The following is a 10,676-nucleotide window of genomic DNA, read 5'->3' on the forward strand; positions in this document are numbered from 1 at the left end:
AACCAGCAGGTTAAAAAGCCAGAGAAAATTGTGGGAAATAAGTATAAAAATTCCCACCCAGGTATGTCCGGTCTGAATTTTATTCAAATGTGCTTTGTTCCATCATCTACTTGATCTAATTAAAGCTAATTACAACATAAAAGCTAAACAATAATAATAATAAAAAAAAAAGCACATTCGACATACAAAAAAGACCTTAAACTTGCTATTACCTAAATCTTCAAATATACATTATATATATATTTAAACTATATACATAAAATATATTCTAAATATATTTAAATAAAACTATGAACAACGTATCCTGCTTTATAAATAAATTTCACAAATAAATATTTAAATACAAAACTCCATAAACATATATATATCAAACATAAATTTATTCGCTAACCATAATCAGCATCCGCATAATTTATGGTGCTTTCATCACGTAAAAATTGATAAAATCCACAAAAGTGTATTTACGATCCACTTTTGGGCGAAACACACACACACACAATATTAAAAAGCTTTCGTTTCCAACATATTTTCGAAAACTAAATCATTGACGCACTCACCACACCATTGCATAATATCGTTTCGCTTTATTCGCTCGTTCTCTCGTTACTTACAATCCACAAATAGTATACACACCTGATTTCGATTTCAGTGCACAGGTCAACATTTCGGCACACAACATCATTGATTTCATTTATCGCTTTGCTCTATTCGCTCGTACTCTCTTATCGTAGCCACATTTCATCTCCATGGTATACACACCTGGTTCGATTTCAACTTGATATCAGTGCATCGATCTTCATTTCGCCAATACATCATCACCCAGGTCGTCAACGTTGTCATCATCGCCATCATCGCCATCATCGTCGTCGTCGGGGGAGATTTTTGCTTCATGATCAATTCACTGATAGAGCTTTTTTGAATAGCATTTTTTGTCGTTGAAATGCAATAAACAACTTTTGCCTTTTCGTTGGTTTAACCTTCAATGCTTTGAAAAGAAATTCTTAGTACAGAATAAATTCGCTTGTTAAAATTGGATTTTGGATTAATCTCAATTCTCACAGTCTATATTTGAATTCAACTCGCCGTGAGATTTAATTTGTTGGGACAGTTGTTTTTGGGAAATTTTATTCCTTACAACAGGGTTGCCACCTAGCATTTTTGATTTGTTGAATAAATTTAATTGAATTTTCAATAAATTATAATCGTTTTTGTTTTTACTGTCGCTGTTTAAAGAATAATTGAAAATTAAAAATCTACAATGGCTGAACCAACACTTGATGAATTAAAACAACAACGAGCTTCTACTAAAGGAAGTATATCTCGGATAAAGAATATCGTGGAATCCAATTCTTACGCCCTAACTTCAACTGAACTTGAATGCCGTCTAGGAATTTTGGAGTCGTATTTTAAACAAATATTAGCATATCAAACCAAAATAGAAGTTTTATTACCAACAGATACTAGTAGAGGTGAAATAGAAGATTTGTACATCACCGCAAAAACTAAAATTCTTTCGCTTTTTGGTACTGGTAGACGAAGTAGTGTCGCAGACATGACATTTTCTACTGTCCCACATACAATTAGTCATCTTCCAAAACAACGTTTACCAAAGTTTAGTGGAAGATATTCAGACTATAAAAATTTTATAAATTCGTACAACAATTTGGTAGAAAATGATTTAAGTTTGACAAAAATAGAAAACTTTAATTACTTGCTTTCTTGTTTGAGTGATGAAGCTCTTGGCACAGTTAAGGCTTTTCAAGTCACGGAAGCCAATTATTCCAAGGCATTTCTTAGTTTGAAAGAGCGCTATGATAATGATTGCCTAATTTTCTTAGAATATATCTCACAGCTGATCGAATTACCGAAGGTTCAAAAAGCTTCTTCTGTTTCTCTACGGAGCTTGGTAGACAATATTTCGGCGTTGACTAGTTCGCTACTTTCTATAGGATCGCATGAGAATTTTTGTAACGCAATAATAATTCATAAATATTGATGTCGAAGGTTGACGCAGATACACAATCGAAGTGGGATGAACAACTGGACTATAAGAAGTTGCCGGATTGGAAGGATTGTGCAAGCATACTCAATAAACGGTGCCAATATTTGGAAGCAAGAGATAGCAAGCAGATTCGTTCGGAACAATGCGTGAAGACATTCAACAAAAATTCATCAACAAAGCCAACAATAGTAAATCCTCATCGCCCACAAACTTCGCTTGCTGCAAACCAACGATCCTGTATCTTATGTCGAGACCTTAACCATTCAATTACAAATTGTAAAAAATTTCTTGAGCTTTCGGTTATGGATAGATTTTGGAAAACCAAAAAACTAGGCTTGTGTCTGAATTGTTTAGTTAAGGGTCATAGTGTATCTAGATGTCCGTCGTCTTATAAGTGCAAGACTTGCGAACAAGCACATCATAGCCTTTTGCATAGGACTCAACCTGCAGACACCAATTCTGGTATTGATACTCCCTCAGATACATCTGGTCAAAGCACATCGGCTGCAACTCATTCCGCAATGGAAAAAGAGCAAGTTCCTGAAGCACAAGTTATCTTAGCAACAGCATTACTTCTTATCAAGGACTCATCGGAAGGCTTTCAACTCGGTAGGGTTCTACTAGATTCTGGTTCGCAAGTCAATTTTATTAATGAAAAGTTCGCCAATTCACTTGGTCTAAGGAAACATCGTAAGAATGTTGACATCGTCGGAATAGGAGTGACTGAAACAAAAATAAAATATCAAACTCAATCAACAATCCGTTCACGATATAGCAACTTTGAAATTTCTCTCGAGTTTTTAGTTGCACCTTCCATCACTGGGTATCAGCCTGAAGCATCTCTCAATGTAAGCAGTTGGAATCTACCTTCTAATTTAGAGCTTGCTGATGAGAATTTTAATCAACCGTCACAAATCGATTTATTGTTAGGGGCTGAAGCTTTCTTCGATTTATTAGAATCAGGTCAGATAAAACTCGGAGAGGGTCTTCCATCATTGCAACAAACTGCATTAGGATGGATTGTATCTGGAAGATACAAATCAAAATACAACACTACAAAGAAAGCATCGTGCGTAGCCAATACACTTGAAGTTGGTCTTGATAAATATTTTGAAAAATTCTTTGAATTTGAAGAAATTCAAGGTCTACGGTCAATATGGTCTGAAGAGCAGAATGAATGCGAAAAGCATTTCATAGACACAATTAAGATGCTTCCTAGCGGTCGGCTTATGGTACAACTACCTTTCAAAAAACATCCTAGCTGTCTTGGAGGCTCTTACGATATTGCTTTTAGAAGATTTTTGTCGCTTGAGCGTAGGTTATCCAAAAATGCATCAATAAAAAGTCAATATTCTGATTTCTTAAAAGAATACGAACGTTTAGGTCACATGTCTCTGGTTCCCAATCCAAACCTTGATGAAGATCATTATTATCTTCTGCATCAATATGTATTAAGGCCTGATAGCGTATCAACAAAGTTACGTGTAGTCTTCGACGCATCTTGCTGCACATCATCACAAATTTCTTTAAATGGAATACTCATGGTGGGTCCTACTATACAGGATGAGCTTTTGATTATTTTGCTACGTTTTAGACTTTATCGATACGCGCTAACTGCAGACATCGTTAAGATGTATAGGCAATTCCTTGTGAATCCATCGGATAGGAAACTCCAATTCATCTTGTGGAGAGAAAACGAACCTACCCCAATACAAACTTACCAGCTCAATACGCTGTCTTCAGTATTTGGCTGAAATTAATGTCGAACGTTTTACTCAAGGTGCTGCTGTTCTTAAGTCGGACTTTTACGTTGATGACATGCTAACTGGGGCAGACGACTTGGATACTCTTTGTCAAAAACGGAATGAAGTCGTTTCAATTTAGAGTTCAGCTGGCTTAGAACTTTCGAAATGGAACAGCAATCATGTCGCTTTAATTGAAGAAGCTACACCAAAGGACATCAAATTGACTGAATCCAATCTCACCAGTACGTTAGGTATTTCTTGGAACCCTCGTGCTGATGAATTCATTTTTTCATACAAACCTAATCGGGTCTATACAAAATACACAAAAAGATCTATTCTCTCGCTTTCGTCGTCTCTTTTTGATCCGTTGGGCTTGCTTAGTTCAATAATTATCCGGGCTAAGATACTGCTACAACAGCTTTGGATAGAAAAATTCGATTGGGTCGAAAATATTTCTCCAAATCTCGAGACAGAGTGGCGTCAATTCATGACAGATCTCAACTCAATTCAAAATCTTCCAATTCCTCGATACGTTTTTCTAGAAAACAATATAAGATTCCAGATACATGGGTTTGCAGACGCATCTATGAAAGGGTATGGCTGCTGCATTTATCTAAGGAGCATTGACAATAGTGGGTCCTTAGGAGTGAAACTTTTATTCGCCAAATCCAGAGTTGCCCCTGCAAAGAAGAGAACACTTCCCCGCCTAGAGCTCTGCGCAGCACATCTCTTATCCAAACTTTGGGCAACAATACAAAGGATCATCGTCAAGCACTACAATGAAACATACTTTTGGACTGATTCGTCAATAGTTCTGCACTGGATATCCACACATTCTTCGAAGCTAAATACTTTCGTTGGTAATAGAGTAGCTGAAATCCAGGACACAACAAAGGAGGTGGTCTGGAAACATGTTCCAACTTCTGACAATCCAGCAGATATAGTTTCTCGAGGATGTACAGCGGAAGAGCTTAAAAGTTCAATTTGGTTCAGGGGTCCAGATTTCTTGATCGAGGATGAAGAAAGGTGGCCATGTTCATTAGGAGCTTCTCCTCCTCCAGAAGATTTATTGCTAGAACACAGGAAAACTGTTATAGTTTGTCAAAAGGACAAAAACTATTATCTCAATTTAATTGAAAAGGTTAGCTCGTACACCAAAGTTTTGAGAATCTTTGCTTACGTAAAAAGATATCTCAATTTACTATTACTGAGGATTCCATTCCCAGGTCGCTACCTTACAGCTGAGGAGTTAGATTATTCGTTACTCACCATAGTTAATGTCATACAAATGGAGTATTTTGCGAAGGAGATCCAGGCAGTAAAATCAAACTCAAAACTTCAAGGATCGACAAAATGGTTATGTCCTTTTATCGAGGACAAAAATGGTCTTTTGTTGTTGAGAGTAGGTGGCAGATTGAAACATGCTGACATTCCAGAGGAAAACAAACAACCGATGTTGCTTCCAAGAGATTGCAATTTCAGCAAAGAACTTATTCGACATTTGCACTATTCTAACTACCATGCAGGTCCAAAGGCTCTTGTGGCGCTAACGAGACAAAGATTTTGGATCATCAATGTTCGACAGTTGGCACGCAGCGTTATTCGAAGGTGCACTCATTGTGCAAGATATCGACCAAAGTTATATGACCAAGTAATGGGAGATTTGCCTGCAGAAAGATTAACATCTTCAAGTTCATTTTTATGCTGTGGGGTTGATTTCTGTGGTCCTATTTACACATACTACAAAATCAGGGGGAAGGTGCCTTATAAAACCTATGTGGCAGTTTTTGTCTGCTTCGCTTCGAAAGCGGTTCACTTAGAAGCTGTATCAGACCTTTCAGCAGATACTTTTATAGGAGCATTAAAAAGAATGATAGGTCGTAGAGGTATCCCCAAAGACATCCACTGTGACAACGCGACAAATTTTGTTGGCGCACATTCAAAACTAAGCGAGTTGCGAGATATGTTGTTCAAAAAATCCAACCAATAAAATCTCATTAATTATTGTACTAATTCCAATATAAATTTTCATTTTATACCCCCAGGGCACCCAATTTTGGTGGAATTTGGAAAGCTGCAGTTAAAGTCGCTAAGGGTCATTTGTATCGCAGCCTTGGAAACGCCAAATTGTCATTCGAAGAGCTGTCAACTGCACTTGTCGAGATTGAGGCCATCATGAATTCGAGATCCAAACGACTTCGAAGCCCTAACACCAGCACATCTCCTGATCGGGTCCTCTCTCAAGGCGATTCCTGAACTATTGACTGAGGTATCCGACATAAGCTAACTCGAAAGGTGGCGGCGAATTAACGCTGTCAAAACTCATTTCTGAAAGCGATGGTCCAACGAGTACGTCACTGAACTGCAAGGTCGTGGAAAGCGGACAACATCAAGTCCAAATATCGCTATCGGCAGCTTGGTCATCATTCACGAAAACAATTTACCACCCCAAAAATGGCTCTTGGGAAGAGTCACCAAAGTCATCGAAGGTCCTGATGGGCGAGTAAGAGTCGCCGATGTTAAAACCCAACGAGGAACATTTCGAAGACCTATTCGCAAATTGGCGGCGATTCCGTCTTGAAAGGTGATCCTTTCAAAGGGGGCGGAATGTTGGAGCTCAAATCATCATAAATTACTTTATTTTTGAATTAAATTTTGAATAATTAACTTACTCTTAAATTGAATAAATTCTACTACTTTTAATACATTTATTTTTGAATTTGGCGCTTCATTTATACGATTCGCCATAATAACTTATTGTTGAATTCGCCTTAAAAAGGTTACTTAAAAATAACGTAATTTCTCTCTCTAAAAAACTGAAATAAAATGTATGTATAAATAGAAGCTTTCAACTTTAATAAAATTTTTTTTCTTGTTTAAAAACCCTTAGGGGAAAAATCGCTACTTTTTATTTCGTCTCGCCACAAGTTTTCTCGTTTTTCGCTTTTTAGTTATATAAGCTCTTATATCGTAAATTGAATTTTATAGGATAAAGAAAAAGATACAACATAACATAGTAATATTGAAAGACTAAAATTTTGTTTATATTCGCTTAATTTATCTCAACCAGGATCTTCCTATCTTTTTCATTGAAAAGGCAAAATAGAGTTCCCAGGTTGACGGTCAAAGTTGTTTGATCGTACACGAACCACAGTGCAAAAACCAACAATTTTTACACTAGGTAAATAAAAACAATTATTTTTTGTGATTTTTGAGGAGAAAAAAATAATTCCGTTATAATAACTTATAGACCAGTGCCGATGCCTTCAAAAACATTAAAAAGTACAAAAAAATCATAGTAGGATGAAACCCATTGGAAGAGGAGGGGAATATGATAAGAATGAAAGGAAAAATAAATTACGGGCGAGCCGAGTTCGGGAAGTGGGTGGGTTGAGTTTTTAATGGTAAAAAATGGTATATCTCGATTTCCGGCAAAACTACAAATCCTATAGAAAAAAGTTGTATGGCAAAGTTGTAGGTAATAAAAAGATCTACAACAACACCAACAATTTTTTCACATAACCTCAAAATTTATGTGAAAAATTAAAAAAACCGAGTTTTTGGTTTTCTATTTTTATCTTTTTCAAAACAAAAATTTTTCTACGAAATTTGGTGAAAACTTACCTTATTATGTTCCAATTCCAAATACTCTGTAATTTATTTGATTTAAAATATTTATTTGTTCACCTTATTTTGACTTAATACCAAAAAAACACCCTTATTTTCAATCGAAAATTCACGTGTCAAAATATCAGCTTTTTTCAAAAAGTCGGTGGGCATTTCGTTCGTTAAAATGTCTATTTTCTGATGGTGTAAAAAAAAATTTTACATTGGTATACTATAGAACATGTTCTAGTAAAATTCAAAAAATGAAAAAAGCTTGAATTCTAAAAATTTTTTTTATCATTGTTTACAATTTTGGCCTATTTATTCAAATTTACACTTTAATTACTCAAAAAACGTAAGATTAATCAATGTTACATGAAATGCTTTAAAAACTGCATAGCTATTGCATATTTTCGTAAAAAAAATTTTGAAATCTATTTTTTGATGCAAAATGTAAAAAAAGTATTTTATGAAAAATTTTAAACACCTGTGGTAAAAAATAAATCTATAGAAACCTAAGTGGCCAACTTTCTTAAAAATATTCCCCTTTTACGAACATATGCAATAGCTATGCAGTTTTTAAAGCATTTTTGTACTCATACAATTATTGTAGAAAATTATAAAAAAAAGAAATAAATAAAATTCATTCATTCGTGGTTGTAGTGAACGAAAACATAAGATGATAAAATTTAAAATACACTGAACGAAAAAAAGCCAATATTTTATGAACTATTTGCTACAGAACTTTTTTTGTTTTTGTGACCTTTGACCCCCCGTAAATTTTTTTCCAGACCTCGGATCGATGAGGACTTTTTAGATTTAAGTTATGATGGTGTTTCCAAAAATCCTACCAATTTCAGCTTGCTGGGAATTAATGTAACCTCGGATGTCTAAATTGACCGGACTATTAGTTTTTAAGTTACTTGGCATGCGCGTAAAAAAACGTGTTTCGAGAAAAATGCGTTTAACTTTAAAGTTTTCGTACTGCGGGAGGTTCGAAGCGCATGGGTTTGGGAACTGTATAGGGACTTTCGAGGTTTCATAAAAGGCTTAGACCACTGAAACAGTTTCTTCGGATGATAAATGAATAAATCGAATTGAAAATTCCAGACAGAGTTTCCCCCCTTAAATTAAAACTTTTAAGAACGTTATTCGAAAGAACTTCATCTTTTAATGTTTACTTTGCAGGATGATGACCGTTACCATGAGGATATATTTGGAATAACTCTAAGAACAGCAGAAATTCATACAAAATCAAGAGCTACAGCAAAAATACGGATGAAGTCTCAGCCGAAAATATAAACTTGATGTCATTTGATGGACCCATTTTGAATTTAATCTACCAAGTTATTCGAGCAATATATTCAGTGTTCTAAAATATCTTTAAATGAAAACTTTAAAAAACGTAGTTCTAAAGAACTTTTTGATGTTTCTTTGCGGGATGGTGACCATAATGATGAAGGTATATTTGGAATTACTTTACGAACAGCAGAAAATCATACAAAATCAAGAGCTACAGCAGTTTGTGAGACATATACTCAACTTAATTTATATATAACAAATGCTTTCACACGTGTTTTCGGCAAATACCTACTTTCTTTAAACTTCAAAATAAACTAAACAATTTCAATTCAGGCAGAAATCCTCACATAATTTTCAACCGAAATTTAAAAAAAAAATTGAAACTTGAAAAAAAAAATATATATATATACGACTTATGAATGTTGTTTAAAAAATATAAAAATATATAAATTAAAATAACATGGTATTAGTTCAAGTTTACGCTTGAAATCGATATCAGAAGAATATTTTTGGAATTACTGTTTTATCGAAGGCCACACTTTTTACCATAACCACATGCTTCATACTTTTTTGGAAAGATTTGAATATTTTCCTTCTAAAATAGGAAAAAATTGTTAAAAAAAAAAACAAAATTATTTTATTATTTTAAACAGGCCCTTCAAGTTTGGGGGACCTATTGGATATGACATTCTCATAAAACAGATTCCTCTCTAATAGACCAATAATTCACCACTATCTTTCTAAAAAATGCTAGTAAATACTTGTGTTCAATAAACTTCTTATAAATAAAAAAAATACTTTAGTTGAAATCAACTAAAATCATTTTGGAGTCCGAAAATACCTATAGACTTTGGGAGAATTCCATAGATCGTGATTATTATAACGATATATTGAAGTTTAATTGCTATTTTTCTTTCATTTTTTAATTTAAATACAATTTAATTAATAGCTACGATTTCGTATTTCTGTATGAAACTTTTTTAGTTGAAAAGGAGTGTAATTTACACAATAATAGTTTCAAGAACTTTGAATTTATTTGGATTCCGGCTACAAAACAAAACTCAAGTTAACGTGTGAATTTAAATTTGAAGAGAGAATTAATTATGTGTATGTCTTTATTAGGCCGGAGCTCCAAAACAAAAATAGAACAAATTCGTTTAAGAGTTTTAATAGCTGAATATGATTACTTGGCATAAAAGTTTACATTGGTGCATTACTCAGAAGACGGCAACCAAGCATAACTTTGAAATGGTTCAAAGACACTTATCATAGCAAATTAAATTTTCTATCAAGTTAAGGTGGTTAAAAAATTTCAAAAATTAGTTTTTACTAAAATTCTAACCTATAATAACACTGTGATAGTTCAAAAAACCGACAGAGGGCTCTCATGTCTACTAAAGATAATTCGAGTATGCTGAACACGATGGCGTACTTAGTTTTTCTGGATTAGGTCAAATAAGAAAGATTTTTGCGTTTGAAATTTTGTTTGCACATGCCAAAAATGAAGGTATAAAACACCATATATTTTCCAATTTTTGATTTTTTATCGATGTAAAATGATGGAAAATCTATTTTTTTGGAAGTATTATACGTAAGACAAGTTATTTAAAAAAAATCTGTCGAATGACTATTTAAATCATTATTTTATGAAAAAAAACGTCGATTTTTCAATGTACAAATGTATGCGAAAACTCAACATTTTTATGTAGACACCTTTTATGTGTTAGTACTCTGGAATATTATACATATGTAGATGTAAATATTTAATTAAAAAATCAGGCATGGTATCAATATTTTAATTTAAATTCTTTCAATTTGTTTTAAAATTAAAACATATTTACTATTACTTTCTTCTGCATACTGCATTATATGAGCTTACATACACAACACATAATATATTTGTCACAGTCCATCTCTAACTTAAGGGGGTTTGTCACGCTTATCTGTTTTGACTCCTTTAACGGTCATCTATTTTTTATTTATTTTTTTAGCTACTTGAGCCCATGGGTGTTTTGCCCCCT

General features: G+C 33.8%; 2 protein-coding genes across 6 annotated transcripts in view; both read left to right on the forward strand.

Moving 5' to 3' along the window:
* The window catches only part of LOC129905198 (nitric oxide synthase), an 822,682-nt gene extending 813,910 nt beyond the window's left edge, over positions 1 to 8,772 (forward strand). For all 5 annotated transcript variants that reach the window (XM_055980616.1, XM_055980618.1, XM_055980617.1 and 2 more), the window contains one exon: positions 8,542 to 8,772. In XM_055980616.1, coding sequence (XP_055836591.1) covers positions 8,542 to 8,655 — 114 coding nt within the window. In that variant the 3' untranslated portion in view covers positions 8,656 to 8,772. The remainder of the gene's footprint in view (positions 1 to 8,541) is intronic.
* On the forward strand, positions 327 to 3,756 carry LOC129905203 (uncharacterized). Its single transcript, XM_055980630.1, has one exon. The coding sequence runs from the start codon at positions 1,996 to 1,998 to the stop codon at positions 3,754 to 3,756; it is 1,761 nt and encodes a 586-aa protein (XP_055836605.1). The 5' UTR covers positions 327 to 1,995.
* Positions 8,773 to 10,676: the final 1,904 nt, after the last annotated feature.

The sequence above is a fragment of the Episyrphus balteatus genome, chromosome 1 (genome assembly GCF_945859705.1).
Source record: "Episyrphus balteatus chromosome 1, idEpiBalt1.1, whole genome shotgun sequence".
Classification (NCBI taxonomy): Eukaryota; Metazoa; Arthropoda; class Insecta; order Diptera; family Syrphidae; genus Episyrphus; species Episyrphus balteatus.